Source organism: Microcaecilia unicolor, chromosome 3 (assembly GCF_901765095.1).
Source record: "Microcaecilia unicolor chromosome 3, aMicUni1.1, whole genome shotgun sequence".
NCBI lineage: Eukaryota > Metazoa > Chordata > Amphibia > Gymnophiona > Siphonopidae > Microcaecilia > Microcaecilia unicolor.
Window position 1 is genome coordinate 245253052 of NC_044033.1, and position 25726 is coordinate 245278777.

Below are 25726 nucleotides of genomic sequence, written 5' to 3' on the forward strand. Positions count from 1 at the left end.
TACAAATGTAATAAAAAAAAAAATTCCATAAGTTACGTGAGAAATTGAGTGCCTCTGCCCAGATTCTGTCAATGTACAGACCCATCTGAAAACTACTCGCTCTCAAAGACATGCGTGTACTTAGACTAATGTGTTGGGACCCTGAGACTTACAACAGCAGGGCTTTATTCGCTTCCCTGTCCTTTTCAGGATGCTGGGCTTGATGGACCTTCGGTCTGTCCCAGTATGACAATATTACTATACTAGTAAAAAAGGCCCGTTTCTGACACAAATGAAACGGGCGCTAGCAAGGTTTTCCTCGGAGTGTGTGTGTTTGGGAGAGTGTATGTGAGAGTGAGTGTTTGAGAGTCAGAGTGAAAGTGTGAGTCCAATCCATGCTCCTCTGTCACCTGGCCCATCCATTCATCCCTATCCAGCAATTCCGCTGTCTCCCTGAGGCCTGCCCTGCAATCCATATGCATCCATGGCCATCTGTCCCCTCCATTCATCCCTATCCAGCAATTCCCCTCTCCATGAGTCCTGCCCTTCCAATCCATGCCCATCCATGCTCTTTTGTCACCTGGCCCCTCCATTTTTCCCTATCCAGCATTTCCCCTCTCTGCCTGAGGCCTGCCCTGCAATCCATATCCATCCATGGCCATCTGTCCCCTCCATTCATCCCTATCCAGCAATTCCCCTCTCCCTGAGTCCTGCCCTTCCAATCCATGCTCCTCTTTCACCTGGCCCCTCCATTCATCCCTATCCAGCAATTCCCCTCTCTGCCTGAGGCCTGCCCTGCAATCCATATGCATCCATGCCCATCTGTGCCCTCCATTCATCCCTATCCAGCAATTCCCCTCTCCCTGAGTCCTGCCCTTCCAATCCATGCCCATCCATGCTCATCTGTCACCTGGCCCCTCCATTTTTCCCTATCCAGCATTTCCCCTCTCTGCCTGAGGTCTGCCCTGCAATCCATATCCATCCATGGCCATCTGTCCCCTCCATTCATCCCTATTCAGCAATTGCCGTCTCCCTGAGTCCTGCCCTTCCAATCCATGCCCATCCATGCTCATCTGTCACCTGGCCCCTCCATTTTTCCCTATCCAGCAATTGCCCTGTCTCCCTGAGGCCTGCCCTGCAATCCATATCCATCCATGCCCATCTGTCCCCTCTATTCATCCCTATCCAGCAATTTCCCTCTCTCCCTGAGTCCTGCCCTCCCAATCCATGCCCATCCATGCTCCTCTGTCCCCTGCCCCCTCCATTCATCCCTTTCCAGCAATTGCCCTCTCTCCCTGAGCCCTGCCCTCCCAATCCATGCCCATCCATGCTCCTCTGTCCCCTGCCGCCTCCATTCATCCTTTTCCAGCAAGTCCCCTGTCTCCCTTCCATGACCCCCCCTTGCATCCATGCTCCTCTCTCTCCCATGTCCCAGCCTGGGCCGCCCTCTTCTTCCCCCCCCCCCCTTTCGCATCCATGGTGTCGTTTCTCCCCTGCCCTCCCGCTCCCATTGTTTTTCTTTTGTGGCCACCCTCTTCGCTCCCCCCAACATGGTTTTTATTTTTTTTTCGTTTTTAAATGTACCTCCGTGGTTCCGGCAGCGAAGCGTCAGGGAAGGAGGCGGTGCTCCCGACGTGTAGGTTTCCCTTCGCTGTGTTCCGCCTTCTTTTGACGTCATCCTTGACGTCAGAAGAAGGCGGAACACAGCGAAGGGAAGGCTAGACGTTGAGAGCGCCGCCTCCTTCCCTGACGCTTCGCTGCCGAGCGTTGTGATTGGATGAGTGTCATTGCTCCGCCCTCGACGTCATCACGTTTGACGCGTGGGCGGGGCAGACACAATGCGATCTCACCCCCTTCACTTTAGAATGTTGGCTAACAGAGGCTTCATTCGAACGTTGGAGGTGCGTTTTATATAGAGAGATTACTTACGTACTCCTTTTAGTTTTTTCAATAAGTTTATTTTTTATTACATAACACACACATAAATCACCTATAACCTTCTATACAGTCTTTGGAACTCACTCATTCAAACCTTTCACTACACCATTCAGCCATAATACATACTATATAGGAGTTAAAGATTTAACCAACATGGCCCAATTGCCCCCAACGCATTACAAATGTTTTCCAAGCAATTACATATATACCATGCGGTTCCGTTGTTAAAAAATCAAGGGTTAATGCCCCTGATCAAGGGTCAATACCCTTATGTCCTTGCATTGTCCATATGAGATATACAAAAATAATTTTCAAAAATAATATCAGCAATGGAAAATACAGTTCTCCAACCAAGTGAACTCCTTCAATTAGCAAGATATCCTCACAAATTAGCTCAAAGGCTCAGCGCAGCTTGAAGAGGGCTTCCTTATGACTGCATCAAACTTTCAACATTTGAATTCATTTTAGCTCCTCTTCAGCTCCTCGCTTTAATGACAAGGAAAAAAGATCTAAAGATTGCACATACCCACACATTCAGCCTGGCAATTCTTTTTCTCTCCTCCCCCTCCCCCACCCCCTTACGTGTCCCGGCAGCTTTTTGTCTCCTGCAGCCCTCGTGTTTCTGGCATGTTATTTTCCATCCTCCCTTCTCTGGCAACCCTTCGAACTTGCCTGTACAGACAGTATCAGTATAATGGTACGAATATACTGTATGTATTTCTTTAAACATCTGTTCAGCTTTTACAAAAATCACGCTATCTACAAGCTTTAAAAACTGACCCAATTGTAACTATATTTTTCTAAAACAGGCTCCCCCAGCGTCAGACCTGATATCTTAATCCGATTTAAGAAACAGGAATTCAGGACCGAGACCCAGGGATCTAAGGAAAGAGGAAAACTTCTCAATACAGACACATGTGACGACCTGCATGAAACAGGTGATGTGGCTTGGATTGAATGAATTCTGGATCTCCAGCAGGGTGTGGCAGAGTTTTGATTAGTGAAGGGAGCCTTTGCAGAGAAAGGAGATTCAAATACAATGCACAGAACCAGCAGGATGAGATTGGATATGGTCAGTCTACCTCTTTTGATATGCCATTGTCCACTTGTTCCCATCTACTTGCAGCACAACTTCCTGTCATATGGAATGTTAGCCTAGAAAATGCCTTTAAATAATCACAGGGGGTAGCTGCCTATATATGTGTTTCTCTATAGATTTAAAATTAATGATGGTACTTTCATTTTTCTCCAACAGATCATGGATATAGGAATAATAGTAAGAAACTGAGATTGTGCAATGGGCAGCAGAGGGAGGAATGGAAACAGAAAGACCCCTTCAGAGATAGCCCAGATCCTTCTGCTGAGTGTGAAGGCAGCAGCAGTAGAATAACAGCACCCAGGGTGAAAGATAGAGCTCAAAACAGAGAAAGATCAAATGCACAAGATAGAAATTCCAACTGCTGCCAAAGCCTTGTTCAAACTCAGGGACTAAAAGAAGGTGAGAGACCCTTTAAAAGTGCTGATACTCAGGAAAATGTAACCACAGACCGTCATTTTGTTGAAAAAGACATAATCTTGTATAAGCCCAAGGTTCCTTACTCTCATACTATAAGCAGAACTGACAACATTGTAGACACTGTCACCCAAGAAAAACTGTTTAAAAGTTCTGAATATGATACATTTTTCAGTCAAAGTATCAATATACAACAGCATAAAGTGACTCACACAGGACACAAACCATTCAAATGTTCTGAATGTGATAAAAGTTTCAGTCGAAGAGCAAATCTACAACAGCATACAGTGACTCACACAGGATATAAACCATTTAAATGTTCTGAATGTGATAAAAGTTTCAATCAAAGATCAAACTTACATCAGCATAAAGTGACTCACACAGGACAGAAACCATTTAAATGTTCTGAATGTGATAAAAGTTTCAGTCGAAGAGCGAATCTACAACAGCATACAGTGACTCACACAGGATATAAACCATTTAAATGTTCTGATTGTGATAAAAGTTTCAATCAAAGATCAAATTTACATCGGCATAAAGTGACTCACACAGGACAGAAACCATTTAAATGTTCTGAATGTGATAAAAGTTTCGGTCGAAGATCAAATTTACAACAGCACAAAGTGACTCACACAGGACAGAAACCATTTCAATGTTCCAAATGTTCCAAATGTTTCAATTTTAACGGTAAATTGCAAAAACATATGATGACTCACTTAGGACACAAACCATTCAAATGTTCCGAATGTGATAAAAGTTTCAGTCAAATATCACATTTACAACAGCATAAAATGACTCACACGGGACAGAAACCATTTAAGTGTTCCGAATGTGACAAATATTTCAATTTTGAAGGTAAATTGGAACAACATATGATGACTCACTCAGGACAAAAAAACATTTAAATGTTCTGAATGTGACAAATGTTTCAATTTTAAAGGTAAATTGCAACAACATATGATGACTCACTCAGGACACAAACCATTCAAATGTTCTGAATGTGATAAAAGTTTCAGTCGAAGATCAAATTTACAACAGCATAAAATGACTCACACAGGACACAAACCATTTAAATGTTCTGACTGTGATAAATGTTTCAGTCGAAAAGGTACTTTGAAACAGCATAAAATGACAGGATGCAAACCATTTAAATGTGCTGAATATGATAAACGTAAACCATTTAAAAGTTCTGAATGTGATGGTTTCAAAGAGCAAATCTATAACAGCATAAACTGACTCGCACAGGACACTTTGCGCCTTTCGTGCTGCGCTCCAGAGCCGTTACCCAGCCAGCACTACTCACGCAAAGCAATCCTCTCAACTGGTATCTTAGAAACTCTGACAGCTGGATTAAGCCTATTAAGACAATAACAAAAGAAAAAGAACCAAGGAAGCTTCCTTTGGGGGAAAACACAGGTTTATTTATTTATCCAAAGATTAGGATAAACAATAAGAAATATTTGTAGGTATAGTACAGAGAGAAGAACATATACAGAAATGAAATTACAATGGAAAGTGGTCAGGGCAGTCTCTCAGTTCTCTGGTGTGAGGCCAAGAGCGCTGCACACTGACCAACCTCCTATCTGGCAGAGAAATATTATATAGGGTTTCTTTTCCCTTTCAATACAAAAGAAGGAGGAGGGTTTCTCTCACCCCCTTAATTAGCATCTTACAGTCAGTCAGGATCTCCTGTCAATAAAGAAATACATAGCATCTGTTTACATTTCCTTTGAAGATACAGTTGGTCTGCTGTCCAAATGTTTTGGATCATTATATCTCTTCTATTCCTCTTTACAGCTTTTCTCACACAAGAATATATTTATCAGAACCTTTGATTCATTGTCTCATCTTTATTCTAATTCTAAGAGGAGGCTAGAGTTAACTACTTTCGTATAGAGGTGGTAGATTTCTCTTCTGTCAGCCCAGACCCTGTGTTTATGTCATAACATAGATTTTCTTATGTTCAAAGAGATGCGTAATAGAACTATTGCTGTTGGCTCCAGAGATCTGTCTGTCAGGGAGATATAGTGTTTGATCTTATTGTTCTAGGAGGGAAAGAAGTCTTCTGCAAGGTGTTATGTGTTATGTCCTCTTATAGTTACAACAAAAAGAGTCATTCTCTCTTGTACTTTGAAGTGGCCTTACCTCAAAGGACATGGGAAATAACTCTCTCCTGAATTCCCTTAGGCCTGGCCATATTCAATGGGAGAGATCGTGGGCAATCAGGTTCAATTACCTGACTTGGCAAGAGGAGGGGTAGAGAGTAATTGCTATTCCAGCAAGCTTTTCCCATGATTAGAAGGAAAGAAACCTCCATTTCTCTCTGTCCAAAAATATGAGGAATTAATTCTGTGTATTAAATAATTGGAGGCCTTCCGCCTCCTCCAACAACACAAACCATTTAATTGTTCTGAATGTGATAAATGTTTCAATTGGAAAAGCTCTCTAAAATTGCATAAACATAGTAACATAGTTAATGACGGCAAATAAAGACCTGTACGGTCCATCCAGTCTGCCGAACAAGATAAACTCATTTACATGGTATGTAATACTTTATATGTACACCCAAGTTAGATTTGTCCTTAAAATTTACACTCTAGCCCATCCCTGTCTATTCAGTCGTGATCAGGGCGTAGACCTTAGAAGTCTGCCGAACAAGATAAACTCATTTTACGTGGTATGTAATACTTTATATGTATACCTGAGTTAGATTTGTCCTTAAAATTTACACTCTAGCCCATCCCTATCTATTCAGTTGCGATCAGACCTTAGAAGTCTGCCCATCTCCCGTTTTGTTTTCCAATTACCGGCGTTGCCACCCAATCTTTGCTAAGATTCCGTGGAACCATTCCTTCCATAAAATGGTCACACGGGCCACAAACCATTTAAATGTTTCAAATAGAAACGCCAGCTGGAACTGCATAATATGACTCACACTAAAGATAAAACATTTTAGTGTGAGATGACTCACACAGAAGAGAAGCAATTGATAACTGCAGCCCAGGACAGCTGATTACAGATGAGATGTATGAGTCTGTAAAAAAGAGCTGAGGACGGTTACTCATCTCATGACTGGCGCTGGAGAGCTAGTGGCGGAGAGTTTTAATGCAGAGGGGCACCACAGGGTGGCATGTTTCAGCCAAATCCTGAACTCAGATTTCGGGTTGATTTTGGTGCCGAATCAAAAACTGAAATCAAAACCAAAATGTTGGCATCTTTTGCCTATATATGTTACATCTTATGAACCCCTTAAAAGAAGCTCTCTCTGGCACAAAGAAAGCAGTACGGTGAGTGTTAACAGTAAATTTGAGAGACTGATATCATGCTCCACATGCCCTGGTAGGAATGAGGTTCATTGCTTGCATAGTATGCACAAAACTAACCCATTTGGAGAAAATTGCCTGAAACAGAAACCATTTCAATGTTCTGAATGTGAAAAGAGTTTCAGTCTGGAAAAACAGCCTGCACTGGCATTGAATGACTCACACAGAAGGCCGACTGATGACCGTGAGATAAAGGAATTTGAACAGGAAAAGTCAGTGAAGAACACTGCAGGACATTAAAGCATGCATTAACATCATGGAATAAGATTATGGCTGTTAAATAGTTGGTAATGTCTGTGCTCTCATACAAGTTTGCTACTGTAGAAACTCAATATGTGAACAAGAAAACTCCTCCATGCCCACAAGGTCATCTATAAGAATCAGTGTATGCCAAGACTGTATATTTCTAGAACTGAAGGAGAAATGGACCTCATAGAAATAGATTATATAGAAAGATCTACTATCATAGGCCTTCTTAACTGAGGCTGTCCTCAAGGACTCCTATAGCTCCATGGAGCATCGATTATCTTGCAGCATTAATCAACCAAATCATGCTAAAATTCAGAACTGAGTATAATTCTGAGTTAAACTTTACTTTCAAATACTATGTAGTCATGTATATAAGTATTGCCACACTGGAATAGACCGAAGGTCCATCAAGCCCAGCATCCGGTTTCCAACAGTGGCCAATCCAGGTCACAAATACCTGGCAAGGTCCCAAAAAAGTTCAATACATTTTATGCTGCTTATCCCAGAAATAAGCAGTGGATTTTCCCCAAGTCATTTTAATAATGTTCTATGGACTTTTCCTTTAAGAAGCCGTCCAGACCTTTTTTAAACCTGGTAAGCTAACAGCTTTTACCACATTCTCTGGCAACGAATTCCAGAGTTTAATTACATGTTGAGTGAAGAAAACTTTTCTCTGATTCGTATTAAATTTACTATTGTAGCTTAATTTTATGCCCCCTAGTCTTGCATTAAAATCTGATTAACAATGAGCTAGTGTTAAAACTTGAGCTATGTTTTCTGACATTGTATTGGTTGTCTAAATTGAGCTCACATCACTAACCTGTTGAATGTTTTAATACATGCTTTTTAGATGTATCATTAGTATTATGCTAACATTGTATTCTATTTCTGGTATTTGAATTCCATTGCTGTTTCATGGTAGTTCTATTATTAGGTTTCAATTTACTGTTTTCAAGTCTACCTCATTTATTGTATTTATGTTTATTCTTGGTTATTTTACTATTGTTATGCTGTTAACAAAATTGTAAGTTTTATGTTAAACTGTACCTGCTGTATACCGCCTTGGATGAATCTCTTCATAAAGGCGGTTCAGAAATCCCAATAAATAAATAATACTGTAATTGTTGATGTTTTAGGGAGCCTGCATATCTCTAAATCTCTTTATGTACATGACCTTTGAGCCCCTGGCATGCCTGAAAAGAAGGGAGAGAGTGGTGGGGAGTGGGGTGGGGCTGGTGAGGTTTCTCTTCTACCTCTGTTTACAGGAATCTCTGCCATCACCATGAATGAATGAGGGCTTTTTTCACCAGGTAGCCAAAAAAGAGGATTGTGGAGGGGGAGGGGGAGGGGCTTTTTTGCTTGTTGGTGAATGAGGTGAGCAGTGCCTGGCTGTCGTATAATGAAACAGTTTTGCAGGTAAGTAAAAACCCAGGTGTCCTTTAACTAAGGTGCACTGAAAAATGGCTTGCAGTAGTGTAGGTGCGGGTTTGGGGCGTGCGACGATCCATTTTTTACTGCACCTGTAAAAAAATTCCTTTTTTTTTTTTTTTTGCCAAAAATGGATGTGTGGCAAAATCAAAATTGCCGTGCGTCCATTTTGGGTCTGAGATTTTACCACCAGTTATTGCCCTAGCGGTAAAGAATTTGGAGGGTAATGAACTACCACTTGGTGTAGCGGACGCACGCAAAAATTGAAATTACCGCAAGAGCCATGTGGTAACCGGGCTGTAACTCCAATTTGGTGTGCGTTCAGCGCGCGTAGGCGCCTACACAGCTTAGTAAAAGGACCCCCAGTGTTTCAGTGTGAGGATTCTGCACTCTTGCATTTCAGTGTTTTATTTCTATGTACCTTTAAGTTAACTACTACTACTATTTAGCATTTCTATAGCGCTACAAGGCATACGCAGCGCTGCACAAACATAGAAGAAAGACAGTCCCTGCTCAAAGAGCTTACAATCTAATAGACAAAAAATAAATAAAGTAAGCAAATCAAATCAATTAATGTGAACGGGAAGGAAGAGAGGAGGGTAGGTGGAGGCGAGTGGTTGCAAGTGGTTCCGAGTCAAAAGCAATGTTAAAGAGGTGGGCTTTCAGTCTAGATTTAAAGGTGGCCAAGGATGGGGCAAGATGTAGGGGCTCAGGAAGTTTATTCCAGGCGTAGGGTGCAGCGAGACAGAAGGCGCGAAGTCTGGAGTTGGCAGTAGTGGAGAAGGGAACAGATAAGAAGGATTTATCCCTGGAGCGGAGTGCACGGGAAGGGGTGTAGGGAAGGACGAGTGTGGAGAGATACTGGGGAGCAGCAGAGTGAATACATTTATAGGTTAGTAGAAGAAGTTTGAACAGGATGCGAAAACGGATAGGGAGCCAGTGAAGGGTCTTGAGGAGAGGGGTAGTATGAGTAAAGCGACCCTGGCGGAAGATGAGACGGGCAGCAGAGTTTTGAACCGACTGGAGAGGGGAGAGGTGACTAAGTGGGAGGCCAGCAAGAAGCAGATTGCAGTAGTCTAAACGAGAGGTGATAAGGGTGTGGATGAGGGTTTTGGTAGAGTGCTCGGAAAGAAAGGGGCGGATTTTACGGATGTTGTAAAGAAAGAAACGACAGGTCTTGGCGGTCTGCTGGATATGAGCAGAGAAGGAGAGAGAAGAGTCAAAGATGACCCCAAGGTTTCGAGCTGAGGAGACAGGAAGAATGAGAGAGCCATCAACAGAAATAGAAAACGGGGGGAGCGGGGAGGTGGGTTTGGGGGGGGGAAATGAGAAGCTCGGTTTTGGTCATATTTAATTTCAGGTGGCGTTGAGACATCCAGGCAGCAATGTCAGACAAGCACGCTGAAACTTTGGTTTGGATGCAAGGTGAGATATCAGGGGTAGAAAGGTAGATTTGGGAGTCATCAGCATAGAGATGGTAGGAAAAGCCATGGGATGAGATTAATGAACCAAGGGAAGAAGTGTAGATAGAAAAGAGGAGGGGACCAAGAACAGAACCCTGAGGTACGCCGACAGGCAGAGGGATAGAAGTAGAAGAGGATCCACCAGAGTGAACACTAAAGGTGCGGAGGGAGAGGTAGGAAGAGAACCAGGAAAGGACAGAGCCCTGGAATCCAAGTGAGGACAGGGTATCGAGAAGTATGCTGTGATCGACAGTGTCAAAAGCAGCGGAAAGATCAAAAAAAATGAGGATGGAATATTGACCTCTGGATTTAGCCAGTAATAGGTCATTGGAGACTTTAGTAAGCGCAGTTTCAGTTGAGTGGAGAGGGCGAAAACCAGATTGTAATGGGTCAAGAATAGCATGTGAGGAGAGAAAATCAAGGCAGCGGCGGTGAACAGCACGCTCAAGTAATTTGGAGAGAAAAGGAAGGAGGGAGATGGGTCGGTAATTAGATGGACAAGTAGGGTCAAGTGAAGGCTTCTTAAGGAGAGGTGTGACCACAGCATGTTTAAAGGCAGCAGGGACAGTCGCAGTGGAAAGTGAGAGGTTGAGAATATGACAGATAAAAGGAATAAGAGCAGGAGAGATGGCATTAAGAAGGTGGGTGGGAATGGGATCAGAGGAACAGGTGGTACATTTTGAGGAAGAAAGGAGAAGTGTAGTTTCCTCAATAGTAACTTCAGGAAAGGAGGAAAGGGAATGAGGAGAAGGAGAGAGAGGGGAACGGACTAGTGGAGGGAGAGCTGGTGAGGTAGAGAAAGGAAGGTTTATCTTTTGAACCTTGTTGTGAAAGAATTCAGCAAGGGTCTGAGGAGATAATGAAGGGGGAGTTGGGGGAGGGGGCACCTTGAGGAGAGAGTTCAATGTGGTGAAGAGAAGTCGAGGATTAGAGCCAAGAGAGTTGGTCAGTTGGATATAATAATCCTGTTTGGCACGTAAAAGAGCAGATTGGAAGGAGGTCAGCATGAACTTAAAGTGTAAGAAATCAGCAAGGGCCCAAGATTTCCGCCAGAGGCGTTCGGCGGAGCAGGTACAGGAATGTAGGTAGCGGATATTAGAAGTCAGCCAAGGTTGGGGTTTTGTACGCCTTACAGGGCGGGTCATCAAAGGTGCAAGAGTGTCTAAGGCAGAGGATAGAGTATTGTTGTAAGAAGAAACAGCCTCGTTGACAGACGTGGATGGTGCCACAGTAGAAAGGAGGTTTGAAACATGGGAGGATAGAGATGAAGGGTCAATATCGTGAAGATTCCTAGCTAAATTAGATAAGATAGGACGGGACTGGGAGGGAGGAGATTTAAGTGTGAAAGTTATAAGATAGTGATCAGAGGAGGGAAGATCAGAGGCAAGGAAACTAGAAGGTGAACAGTTGGAGGAGAAGATGAGATCAAGACAGTGACCATTTTGATGAGTGGGGGAGGTGGAGCATAGTTGGAGATTAAAGGACGACGTTAAAGTGAGTAACTTGGAAATATAAGAGTTGGAAGGATCATTAGCAGGAATATTAAAGTCACCAAGGATGAGAGAGGGGGAGGAAGGATCATGGAAGAAGGCAAGCCAGGCGTCAAAGTCACTGAGAAAGGATGAAAGGGACTTATCAGGGGGACGATAAATGACCGCTATTCGAAGAGGCAGAGGAGAGAAAAGGCGGATAGAGTGGACTTCAAAGGAGGAAAAACAGTGAGATTGAGGTGGAAGAAGGGGTTGAAATCTGGAGGAGGGAGAGAGAAGTAGTCCAACACCGCCCCCACGGCCAGCAGGGCGAGGAGTATGTGAAAATAGATAACCGCCATGGCACAGGGCTGCGACTGAAGCTGAGTCATCAGGGCAGAGCCAGGTTTCTGTTATGGCGAGCAGATGGAGGTGACGCGAGATAAAGAGGTCCTGGATATAGGGGAGTTTGTTACAGATAGAGTGGGCATTCCATAGGGCGCAAGAGAAGGGCAGAGAAGAGGAGGGGAATAGAGGAATAGAGATGAGGTTAGAGAGGTCACGGTGAGATCTGTAGAGTTTGGATAATAGTTGATGAGGAGGGCCAGGATTGGGATTGATGTCACCAGCTGAGAGTAAGAGAAGGAGTAAAAGAGAGCGGAGGAGAGGTGTGGCCACGAAGGCGTCGAAGGCGAGAGGTATTTAGGTGGAATGGGGAAGGCAAAATGGACGGAAGAGAGAGACGGAGATTAAAAGCCAAGAGGGAGGAAGAGGGTAGAAGAGAAGGTGAGGTGATGAAGTCAATGGATGGGAAGTGAGTTCCTGTAGCGGAGAGAGGTAGGGGGTGAGGGAAAAGATTAGGAAGGGACAGAGCTAGGAAGAGAATGTGAATAGGGGCCATAAACGATTAAGGTACTTTAGCAACTGGAAAAAGATTAGATACAAATTGAAAAATGTAACGGCACGCGGCACCTAGATCGGAGGCCCTGAGTGGATCGGGGTGGACCTGGGTGTCACCTCGGAGAAGGCTGTAAGGATATGCAGATGAGCTGCAAGTCCTCCACAGCACCTGAAAGGCAGCCGGTGGTAGAGGTGGGCACCTCTCAGCTGAGGAAAGGCTTACCAGGGGTTAGGCCGAAGCCAGCATTCCTCCCCCTGAGGGTCGCCTGATCCTAGCCAAAAAGCACCTGGAAACTCTGTGCACTTGGAGAGAAGGCCCTGGGAAGATCGGGGTGGAACTGGAGTCACCCCGGATACAGCTGTGAGGAAATGCAGAAGGGCTGCAAGTCCTCCACAGCACCTGGTGGGAGCGCTGGGCACCTAGAGCGGAGGCCCTGAGTGGATCGGGGTGGACCTGGGTGTCACCCCGGAGAAGGCTGTAAGGATATGCAGATGAGCTGCAAGTCCTCCACAGCACCTGAAAGGCAGCCGGTGGTAGAGGTGGGCACCTCTCAGCTGAGGAAAGGCTTACCAGGGGTTAGGCCGAAGCCAGCATTCCTCCCCCTGAGGGTCGCCTGATCCTAATTGAGGGTCCTTTTACTAAGCCGTGGTAAAAAGTGGCTTGCAATGGTGTAGGTGCGGGTTTTGGGTGTGCGCTGAAATATTTTTCAGCACACGTACCAAAAATGCCTTTTTAAAAATTTTTTGCTGAAAATGGACTTGTTGTGCAGCATCTTCTCTTTTCTGGCAAGATGTAGTTAGCACAAAGTTGCATTAGACTATACACAGTCAGGGTTTCACATATGAAATGGCATGCAGTTTCTGGAAGGCATCAAAGTGGAGTAGACAAGAATAGGCTTAATCTGTAACATGACTCAAACGAACAAAACAAGTAAACAGAACAGGTCCTACCAAACAACATTCCACTCAATATGTGCCCAATTCCTTAACAAAATGTGATTAGCACAATGTTGTTCTCAGACTCTATGTTTTAAAATCAACTGCCATTCTAGCCCATAACTGAATATTATATAATAAGTCACATACACATCCCAGTTAAAACACTTCCACACATATTCACTTACAGAAATCCCCCAATCAACCTACAGTGCACTGTTAAGACATCCTGCGCATTCCAGCATGTATACGTGCCATGTGACTATTCTCAAGAGGTTCTTTTAAACAGTGCGCATGGGCAGACAATGACTTTATAATTATCTATTTGAGCATCTCTGTAACCTTTCACATACAATTTCTCTCTGACAATTCAAAACATAAATTTAAAATCTTTATCATGGTAGTTTTCTCTTCTTTAGGTAATTAGAGGTAAGCCTTTGCTTAAAATCATTAACTAGGCACATTACAATTATGGATTAGTAAAGCAGAAAAATAAAATTAAATCAGTATCCAATTACTAACTGTAGAAATTAAAAAAAATGTCCTAAGAAAACGAATTAATAGCTTGCATAACAGAAGAAATTAGGGCACCAAGTAATCAGTATTTTCCCCCAGTTGACTAAAAATGCACTGTCTGTATTCTAGGACAGCACAACTTGCTCCTCACTGGCCTCCCACTCAGCCATCTATCCCCCCTTCAATCCATTCAGAACTCTGCCGCACGTCTCATATTCCGCCAGAACCGATATACTCATATCACCCCTCTCCTCAAGTCGCTTCACTGACTTCCGATCAGATACCGCATCCAATTCAAGCTTCTCCTCCTTACTTACAAATGCACTCACTCTGCTGCCCCACCCTACCTCTCTACCCTCATCTCCCCCTACGTTCCTGCCCGTAACCTCCGCTCACATGACAAATCCCTCCTCTCAGTACCCTTCTCCACCATTGCCAACTCCAGGCTCCGCTCATTTTCCCTTGCTTCACCCTATGCCTGGAACAGTCTTCCTGAATCCCTACGCCAAGCCCCCTCCCTACCCATCTTCAAATCCTTGCTTAAAGCTCACCTCTTCAATGCTGCATTCGGAACCTAACCTTTAGAACATATAGGTTGCCCCAATCTGTCTGACCTATATGATTAACTGTACATTTGTCTTTTTAGATTGTAAGCTCTTCGAGCAGGGACCGTCCTTCCATGTTAAACTGTACAGCGCTGCGTAACCCTAGTAGCGCTTTAGAAATGTTAAGTATTAGTAGTAGTAGACTGCTATTCTTAGATACACACAACGCCCACATTTCAACATCTTTCAAATTCAAACACCCATCTAGACTCTCAGACGAACAGCACAGTTACAACTTCTGCATCTGCAGCAGTGCAAAAACCAGGAAGTCAGAAATACAAGAATTTAAAAAGTGGAACCTGTAAACATAAAGCTCATAATAAATGTTAAAAGTATCCTTCTATAAAACTTACTTTATAGAATCATCAAAGTTAATAACAAGTTTTGAAACCAAACCAATAAAATGTAGCTATAAAAATTATAAATCCCAATGAGGCAAGCAAAGAAGCATGAAAACCGCAGATAAGATCGAGACATGGAGCAAAAACCAGCTAATTTATTTTTACGTAACAAAGGAAGGCAGTGTTTGCCAGAAAGAGGAAGTTGATAATGAAAGTCCTGAAAGTTTCACTTATTCTCAGTTTGAAAATATGTTAAAATGTATCCCTATTTATACTAAAAAAATGAAATCTCAAACAACAGACACAGGACCTATGAGTAGCTCTGAAATCTCCCTTGTCTGGCCAGGACAAGAGAGCGTTCTTCACAGCCCATGTAACTCCCTTATAGTTAGGAGAAAAAGTTTTCATTACATCTGTTTCCTCTAGAAATAGAAACAGGATGTAAGCACTGAAGCAAGCAGAGTTAATTAATGAAAGTTTTAGAGCTTATCAACACCATAAGGAAACTTCAAAGATAAGTGAATGCTTATATATATATATTACTATAAGTTTTTGCTACGTACACTTTGTAGCGCTATAGAAATGCTAAATAGTAGTAGTAGTTTTAACTATATCAACAATTTACTGGAACTAAAAAGTGGCTAGCTCGCCATTAGCAACAATTTACCAGAACTCAAAAATGTATTTCATGCTGCGACATAGATTAACTACGTCCTCAAATGCAATCTTAACTGGATGCAAACACAGAATTTTAGTGAAACATAGCAGATAAGCATTTCAGTACTACTACTTCTTGGAGATCCCTTATCTCTGTAGCTGATACACAATCTCATGGAGTTCAATGAACTAATTTAAAAATAAAGAAATGGTTTCCCATTATTCACCTGACGTAACTATATTATATCTACAGGACACACATATACAAATGTAGACAATAGTACAAGTAGTACATGCAAATGAATACACAGCTATTTACAGACACCTAGCAAGAATTCTCTCTAGCAAAAAGAGGAAGCATTTTCAGGAACAAACTAATTTCACAGTTTTAGTTCAAAGCAGTTTATTTCCCCTCCTTCACAAATTTAAGTTCAAAGGGGTTAAGGTCTCATTCAGTTTCAAAACAAAGCAAAAAAGGAAAAACCCTCCCTTTAAATCCAAGTTCTCCCAAGTCCAACCGCCTGGGTTTCAGTTTTAAAAGTCTTTCCGCTTGGGTGGTTGCAGAATGGCAGTACACCTCCCACAACACAGCTACTTGACTCCTGTGACCACCCACGCGGAAAGACTTTTAAAACTGAAACCCAGGCGGTTGCACTTGGGAGAACTTGGATTTAAAGGGAGAGTTTTTCCTTTTTTGCTTTGTTTTGAAACTGAATGAGACCTTAACCCCTTTGAACTGAAATTTGTGGAGGAGGGGAAATAAACTGCTTTGAACTAAAACTGTGTTGTCTGGAAGGACTTTGTTTTTGGACTGCTGAAGGGAGCCTACCATTCCCCCGAGGGTTTGCTACCAGGATTACAGTTATTACAGTGGCACCGCAGATGGGACCAGATTGAAGCTACCACGGAGCAGCCGGAGTGAAGCTGACAAGGCCACCCTTAGCAAAGCGAAGACCAGCGGTTACCCCAGGTAAGAGGTACCTGAAGGGGGATCAATGCTGGATTGAAGTGTGAAGCTAAGGGGGGAACACAGGTCATGCAAGGGAACACAGGCAGGATCGTGCAAAAGGGGAGTGGTGAGAGAAGAGCAGTAAAAATTAGTAATTAGTGGGGAAAAAAAAGAAAAAAAAAGTGGTATCACACTTGGAGGCTTATTTTCAAAGCACTTAGCCTCCCAAAGTTCCATAGAAATCTATGGCACTTAGCCTCCCAAAGTGCTTTGAAAATATGCCTCTTGGTGTTTTTGGTTTTCTTTTCAGGTTACTCCAGGGAGGTTAGTACATACCTGAGGGAGTTAAGAGCAAGGATTCAGAGGGACATGGCGTTTGCTCAGGACACCCTGGGGCAGAGCCAAGAGAGCCAGAAAGGGTAATATGACGGGGGCACAAAAGTAAGGAAATTTCAAGTAGGAGATAAAGTGCTCGTCATGGTGGCCTCAGACCCCCATAAGTTTACTTCTCAGTGGAAGGGACCCTGTGTGGTGACAGCCAAAGTAGGCCCATGGACATATCGGGTAAAGCATGTGAAAGGTAGGATTCAGACATACCATGTAAATATATTAAAACCGTGGATAGAAAGAGAAGGGTTTGTGGTAGTCCCTGAAGAGGAGTTGGGTCCTCAACTGAGTGATGTACAGGAGGGGGGGAAACCCGTTATCGGCGGGTCTCTATCCCCTGGGCAGATGCAACGAGTAAGGGAAATGATAGAGGAGTTTCAGGATGTTATCAATCCCCTACCTGGGGAAACCCATTTGGTTTCCCATGATATCATCACTGAGCCTGGTAGGATTGTAAGGCAGAGGCCCTATAGAACACCCGAATTTAAGAGGAAGGAAATTATAAGGCAAGTACAGGAGATGCTGGACTTAGGTATCGTAGAGGAATCGGTTAGTCCCTGGTCCAGTCCGGTGGTGTTGGTACCAAAGAGTGATGGGTCCCAGAGGTTTTGTATAGATTTCAGAAGGGTGAATGCCATATCCCGGTTTGATGCTTATCCCATGCCCCGGATAGATGACTTACTTGACAAACTGGGGCGTGCTCAGTATTTAACTACCTTAGATCTTACGAAAGGGTATTGGCAAGTGCCGCTGACAGAGGAGGCTAAGCCCAAAACAGCCTTTGGCACCCCTATTGGGTTATTCCAATTTAGACGAATGCCATTTGGGTTAAATGGGGCGGCGGCATGCTGCCAACGATTGGCTGATCAGTTGCTGAGGTGGCATTCTGACTACGCAGCCGCGTACATGGATGATATTGTCATTTTTAGCTCAGATTGGGAGTCCCATTTGCCCAAAGTCAAAGCTGTGCTAGAATCCCTCAGGTGGGCAGGCCTAAAAGTGAACCCAAAGAAATGCGTGTTTGCTAGTGAAGAGGTAAAATACTTGGGATACATTGTGGGAGGGGGAGTTATCAAACCCCTAAGGGATAAAGTGCAGAGAGTGCGTGATTTTCTGCTGCCCCACACCAAAAAACAATTGAGGGGTTTTTTGGGGCTGATAGGATATTATCGCAGATTCATCCCTAGATTTGCGGAGAGATCAAGCACCCTAACTGACATGCTTAGGAAAAGTTGCCCTAATGTCCTAAATTGGACAGAGGCAGGACATGGGGAGTTCCAAAGGTTGAAAGACCTCCTGTGTCAGGAACCGGTCTTAAAAGGAATAGATTTTGAGAAGCCCTTCCTGTTACAAACAGACGCATCAGAGATGGGCTTGGGGGCTGTGTTATCCCAAGAGTTTGGAGGGGAGGAGCACCCTGTCCTTTTTCTGAGTAGGAAACTGCACCCGGCAGAACAGCATTACGCTGTTATAGAGAAGGAGTGTTTGGCTATAAAATGGGCTATAGAAGCCCTGAAATACTATCTGCAGGGCAATCCTTTTGTTTTGATTACTGACCACGCGCCTCTGAAATGGCTCCAACAAATGCAGGGTCAGAATGCCAGGCTCACCCGCTGGTATTTAGCGTTACAAGCTTTTTCCTTTGAGATACAGCATAGGGCGGGGAAGCTTCATGGGAACGCTGACGCCCTGTCCCGAATTGCAAACTCCCAAGCAAGTAGCCTGGAGGAAGCAGGGAGTCACAGTTATTTGAAGGGGGGGTGTGTAAGGAGGTTGGAGGGTCTAAGCAGGTCAGGAGGAGGTATGAGGCCAGACTGCATTCCCCACAAGGCCCTGAGAGAAGGAATCGTGGGGGGGGGGGGGGGGGGGGTAGGTCCTGTATAATTATGGTACAGCCAGAGACCCCTCCACTGGAATGGTGGCGGGCCCAGTCATAGAGCTCAGGCCATTACAGACCTTGGCTGTGTCAGAAATCTGATGGCTGACATAACCGGGAGCTTACTGGAAAAGTATGGCCTAGTTTGTAGCCCGGATTGAGGCCTAAAAGTTAGGTCAATAGATATGGAAACAAAATGGAGGATTTCAGCACAAAATGGAAGCCCGTGTCTGTTACAAAGTGGAATTTTCTCTAATGTAAGTTAGAAAAACAAGTTGAGAAATGAGTGAGTCATGCCAGGTGCAGCTGGATGCAGGGTCTTGCTTAAGATTTGTGGTCAAGCGAGCTAGAGACAAAACCATGTTAGCAAGATAGAAGCTACTCATTAGCATGAGCCAATCAGTGACAACCATGACATTAGCATAGATCCAATCAGGTATATCTACTGTCATATTATCCATATCCTGAGGGCACCTATAAAAATCAGGGTATTTCCTGGTTTAAGGGAGAGAGAGAAGGGTTGCCACTCTCTCTCCAAGGGAAACCAATGTGTCCAGCAGAATTGACAAATTACCTAATTGCTTTCCCTTGTAAAACCTCTAATTGGTAAAAGACATTATAAAAGCTTAGGAACTAATTAATACCTGTTTGCAGCTGGAGTATTATATTCCTATAACTAATTGATTGTACGTGCCTGTTGTCAATCACTGATTTGACTTGTACCTTGGCAAATAAACTCCTCATTCCAAATGATGATTTGTGGGCTTCACTTAATGATCAAAGGCTGTAAGTATAAATGCTTTTGCTGTATCAGGCTGTCTTTCACTGTATTCTATAACTTGTAATCTAAATCCAGTTTGTCATAAGGCTGGTATCTTTTCCTTAGACCTAACATCTCTCTTAGTGGCAATTCCTTTCAGAACTTCACAACTCCTTGATTACCCCAGTACTAGTGCTATTTAGAGATGGAGTCAGATTTAAGGTCACTCCAGCCTTCTTGGGGGGCTCTGGACCCCTAAATTCACAACAGTCCCAAAACCCGGTAGGAACACCACGGGGAAGGGAGGGGGAAAAGGACTGGAAAGAGCAGCTGCTATGGCAGACGAGGGCCAGAAGGGGGAGCCGTGATGACAGAGCTCAATTCCCTTGGGTCAGAAATCAGTACAAGATTCCTTCCACCTGGGAGGGGGAGGAGGTCTCTAACCTAGCAGAGAAGCAGAGTTAATGGAGTGCTTGGAGGAAGGAGAGTCTGGAGGGCCCAGCACACCAGGTTTGGAGGAACCAGTTGACATGGACTGTAATTGTACTCTGGGGCAGAGTTGCGGGGATTGAAGGCAGTGGGTGGTCACAGGAGTCAAGTAGCTGTGTTGTGGGAGGTGTACTGCCATTCTGCAACCACCCAAGTGGAAAGACTTTTAAAACTGAAACCCAGGCGGTTGGACTTGGGAGAACTTGGATTTAAAGGGAGGGTTTTTCCTTTTTTGCTTTGTTTTGAAACTGAATGAGACCTTAACCCCTTTGAACTGAAATTTGTGGAGGAGGGGAAATAAACTGCTTTGAAGTAAAACTGTGTCGTCTGGAAGGACTTGTTTTTGGACTGCTGAAGGGAGCCTACCATTCCCCTGAGGGTTTGCTACCAGGATTACAGTTATTACAATCTGAACAACATGAGAGAAACCCCCCCCCCCCCCCCCCAGCCCATGGGTTTCCCGTCTTCAATCCCCTTTGACTCTGTCCCTGAAAATGAAACTCTTTCAGATACCTCCCTCCTGCTCCTATCCCCCTCCCCCCTTCCCTACCCTTGAATTTCTCCACAGTGCCACCATGGCCTAGCTTCACGTGAGCTCCCCCTCCCCACTATATCGTAGCATTGACCTCTCTATTAACCCGCTGCCCATATTAACCCACAGTTACACTATAAAATCCTCCAACCTTAGTTAGCATAACAGACCCCTCTTTCCCTGACATGGGGATCCCACCATCAGTTTTTAATAGCACAAATTGTAGAACAATGCTTCTTTCCCTTAAAATGTAGGTCTTATTCCCCAACCAAACAGTGAACAGTTGAAACCCTAACAACAAACACATTTGAACCTTTTCTGCCCCTCTACGGTCTGTAACATGCTACCACACTCCGAGTTATGACATTACCCAACTTTGTCTCGACAGCATGGTATGCATGCTCCATTGTGGCTCTCAGGGATCACCATCCTCAATGTTCCATCAAGTCTTCCTCGGACGCCTTTTCTGACTGGACAATTCCCCAGTCCTTTAAGAAGCTGCAGCTCCCCGAGCCATTGAGTATGCAAAAAAAAAAAACATCCTACTTGTTCAGCTCCACTGCAGTCTCCAGGAACCGTCATCCTCAGCACCTCTCCAGCAGCCCATCATACGCCAACTCACGCTGATCCTTCAGCCGCCAAATCTCGCTTCACGAATTTCAGAGCCTCTGCCGCCGAGGAGAACATGGTCTGCTTCCCATCATGCCAGATCTTTAAACGGGCCGGGTATAACAAAGCAAACTGTATTTTCCTGGTAAATAACAGTTGACATACCTCACGAAAAGCTCGCCGCTGCATCGACACCCCAGCCGAAAAGTCCTGGAAGCAACACACCGTAGCGTTCTCATATTGTACAGTCCCAGCTTTCCGAAAGGCTCTGAAAATTTCTTGCTTATGAGCAAAATTCAGGACTTTGAAGATAACCACTCGGGGGCGCGGGTCTTTCGGGTTTCCAGGCCCCAGCCGGTGAGCGCGCACCACTCTTAAGGGCCCAGCCAGCGATTGCAACTTTAAAATTTTAGGGAGCCAGCTTTCCAAAAAGTCTCTTAGTTCTGAATCTTTAATCTTTTCAGCAGGCATAGGCGCCTGGTATAAGAGGCTTGGAGAGGCTAAGCCTCCCCCCTGCTGCAGCAGAATGGATCAGCTGTGGAGTCCAGCTGCTCTGAGGGGATTAAATTGTTGATTTACCTCCATCCTCACAGCAGGAGCTGTAGTGAAAGCCCTCTAGCAGTTGTAGAAATTGGTTTAACTTACTGCTGGGAAAGCAGGGGGGGTTGGCTGGAGGTGTCCTGGGTTGCCAGGGAGATATTTAACGAGGATGACTTCCTGACCTGCACTGAGGACAGATAGCAGCAGAACGGATACTGGGCCAGCATGATCAGAAAAAGTCACCAGACAACAAAGGTAGAAAAGATCAGTTTATTTTCATTATAGTGTTTGGAATATGTCCACTTTGAGAATCAGGTGTTCAACATTAAAAGTTTATATTTATTTACTTATTTATGGCATTTTATCCCACATTAAACATGAATTAGGGTGTTTTGTGGCTCTGCATGAGAATTGTGATGATATGATACCTTGTTTCATATTGTTGACGGTCTGCATTTTCCATATGGGTGGTATATTGGTGTATTAGGCTCTGCCCAGTGTAATATTTATGGTACAGTAAGATTCTGAGTGTGTTTTTGGACAAAGTTGTGCATAGTGTTTTGCAGCTGAGCGATTGTGGTTAGAATATGCTTTGAGCAACCACTTTATTCTTTGACATATGATACATATCTAATATCTAAATTCAATAAAAGGTATTAATTGTGACTTTTATTTTTATTTATTTTTTCTGCGTGTTATCAGACAATTATGGATTTAAGCTCCACCCCTGGCCCCACCCCTAACCCCGCCCCCTTTAGCCTCCCCAAACAGTTGGGCCACCGAACGCCTAAGCAGGCAGGCCTACCATTCTGATGTTAATTCTGCGGGCCCGGTTCTCCAAATCCTCTAATTTACTTTCCAGTCTTTCCACTTTGCTTTCCAAGTCCTGTTGTGTGGTCTCATGCTGCTGGACTCGATCCTCCACATCTGAGAGCCTCTGCTTATAGAGGGAGAACTCCGATTGTATGTTCTCCAGCTTTGCATCGATGCCTCCTAACTGCTCTGTGATCTTCTGCAGCTTGGTGTCCACCAAGATGCCCAACATAGCCGAGACCTCCGCTGCCACCTCCGCTGCCCACGCGGAGCTTACCGATCTCGGGCCCTCTCCCTCTCCATCCGCCATCTTTGTTTCAGCAGCGCGACTCCGTGTCGCGTCCTTCTTCGCCGATTTAGCAGCCATCGCCTGCCCTTCTGGCTTCCCACTTTCCTCCAGCGACTCTCCACGCTATCCACTCTCCCTTAGTTTACGTTCCACTTACCAAAGCGGCAAATGTAAGTTTTTTGGGGTGAAAACAGGCGTGAGGGAGGTGGGAGCTCAGCACAACGACACCCGCTCTCTAGCCGTGCATCACGTGACCTCTTTTTTGGGGGTTTTTTTAAACACCTATTCTATAGGACCAACTAGTGAATCTTAATATACAGTTAGTCTTTTAAACACCTGGTCAATCAATTTAAAACCAGGACCAACTATTACTTCAAATATTTCCAGCCTTTCGAATCACCCATTCTAACAAATGAGACTTAGGACTAACCAGGAATACCCGGATCTTTTAAAACACCTACGGCTGATCAGTTCGTAGGACCAATCCTGGGTTTTTGTTATTCTGCTCTTTTGAAACACCTATGCTAAGAGTATAAACATAGGACTAAGCATATTTAATCATAAACAATTTAAAGATGTTACTTACCAATGTTGCACAACTCTTTCACTTATCTTCTTCGTATCATATATCTCTTAATGGCTAGTCTTTTTCGACCACTCCAAAGTTCTAGGGGCCCCTCTGTGATGGAAAATATTAAAAATTGCTTTTCAGTCTTGCTTTAATCGATAATACCTTTTTAAAATCCCCTGTGTTTGACCCAAAAGTGACTTTCCTGGTATATCTCAATGAACAATGTATGAGATAAGGCACATCTCCAGAACAGGTTGAAATGTCTCTGAAGTCAGCTTGTGCAGGAGGGAGGCGAGGTATGTTTGAAGGCTGGCAGATAACCCACCTGGCCAGTAGTTTGTTTGCCTGACTGAATCCTCACGTACCTGGATAAGTTTTAGCTTAATAAAAAGGGGGCTTTTTGCAGCAGAGCCTTGGGGCTCATTCTGTGGGTGGACGCATCGTGCAGAAAAGACTTGTTCCTGGTCTGGACACTTCAGGCTTTCGCTGCAACGGGCCTCCCAGCTGATGAGATAAGGGCCTGAATGATGTAATTCCTGACCAGTGATGATGATGTATGTATATATATAAATATCTTATTATACTTTTCTATAGCCTTCCTTTAGTAATGTACTCGATTAGTGTGTGCATTTCTTATTGTGATGCAGTAACAATAATGACTTATACACTCTCCAATTAAAGTGCAAATAAAGAATTTCATTTACCCAATACGAATCTAAAAGAATCTGTAGTATTTTATTCTGTGAACAGTCTGTGGTGATCAAGTGAGCAGGCTGCAATACCGAAGCAATACACCCTCTTATCACCAAAGTACTTGTACAAGATTTCCATTACTTACAAAATGGGATTGCAAAGGACTCTCCATAATTTAGAGTAATAAAAGACCAGTATATGCCGTGAGTCACCAATGTATTTTTTAGGGTGTATTTATCACTCCTATTATAGTGGTCCACCCACAAATATCTAGGAATAAATAAATTACTCAAGGCTGCATCAGTTTGCTCTTTATTAGATACCTTATCAAGTATTTGTACAATTAGCAGATCAGTGATATCTCACTGGGAGTACAGAATATTGCTTCATGAATTTACTTCTAAATCTGAGACTCCAAAGAATATACAAGCAGCATGTACAATCAATTGGTTATGGGAATATAGTACCACAGCTACACATAGGTGTTCTCTGGGTCTGAGTCTCTAATGTTTTATTTTACCAGCCAAAGCTAATTAGTAGATATAAAAGACTCAAGGCTACTTATGAGAAAGCAATTGGATTACTTGCCAATTCAGATACAATTGATTGGTTTCTCATGTGAGAGAGCAGCCCGGCTTGTACAAAGGTAACAGCTGTGGCTGTCTCTCTCCATTGAAGCAGGAAGTACAATCACTTATATACGCTCATTAACATAACAGGTCATACGTGGAGGGGCGTAATCGAACGCGAACGCCCATCTCCATGGTCGTCTATCTCCGAGAACGGGTACGTGAAGGGGCGGGACAGACCGTATTTTCGAAAAAGATGGGCGTCCATCTTTTTTTCGATAATATGGTTTGTGCCGGGCAAATGCCTAGGATTTGTGCGGATTTGAGCTGGGCAGTATCGTTGTTCAGCGATAATGGAAACCGAAGGCGCCCAGCTCAAAAACAAACAAATGCAAGGCATTTGGTCATGGGAGGGGCCAGGATTCGTAGTGCACTGATCCTCCTCCCATGCTAGGGGCACTTGTAACAATTAAAATTTTTTTTAAATACCTCCCTTCCCTTGGGTGCTGAGCCACCCAAATCCCCCCCCCCCCAAAAAAAAAACCCACTGCCCACAACTCTACACCATTACCATAGCACTTATGGCTGAAGGGGGGCACCTAGATGTGGGTACAGTGGGTTTTGGGTGCGGTTTAGAGCGCTTCCATTTACCAGCACAAGTGTAACAGGTGGGGGGGGGGGGTGGGCCTGGGTCCACCTGGCTGAAGTCCACTGCACCCACTAACAAATGCTCCAGGGACCTGCAAACTGCTGTGATGGAGCTGGGTATGGCATTTGAGGCTGGCATACAGGCTGGAAAAAAAGTTTTTAAAGGTCTTGTTTTTGTGGTGGGAGTGGGTTAGTGACCACTGGGGGAGTCAGGGGAGGTCATCCCCGATTCCCTCCAGTGGTCATCTGGTCATTTAGGGCACTTTTTTGGGACTTGTTCGTGAAAAAAAAGGGTCCAAAAAGTGCCCTAAATTCTCGCTAAAAACGGCTATTTTTTTTCCATTATCGGCGAAAGCCACCCATTTCTGTTCGGCTGATAACCATGCCCCAGTCCCGCCTTCACCACGCCTCCGACACGCCCCCGTCAATTTTGTCCATTTCCGCGACGGAGTGCAGTTGAAGACGCCCAAAATCGGCTTTCGATTATACCGATTTGGGCGCCCAAGGGAGAAAGACGCCCATCTCCCGATTTGGGTCGAAATATGGGCACCCATCACTTTCGATTATAAGGTGGATAGACAATCTGACAACAATCCCATCTATTGGATATTCTAATATAATGGTTAACAGTGATTGGTTATGGTAATGAGTTGATTAGTATTTACTGGAAAAGCTTAATAATAG

General features: G+C 44.1%; 1 protein-coding gene across 1 annotated transcript in view; it reads left to right on the plus strand.

Moving 5' to 3' along the window:
* The window catches only part of LOC115466428 (zinc finger protein 493-like), a 102703-nt gene that overhangs the window by 31867 nt on the left and 45110 nt on the right, over window positions 1-25726 (plus strand). Inside the window, exons 5-7 of the mRNA XM_030197646.1 lie at window positions 2727-2855; window positions 3173-4285; window positions 4371-4529. Of these exons, the coding sequence (XP_030053506.1) occupies window positions 2727-2855; window positions 3173-4285; window positions 4371-4529 (1401 nt within the window). The remainder of the gene's footprint in view (window positions 1-2726; window positions 2856-3172; window positions 4286-4370; window positions 4530-25726) is intronic.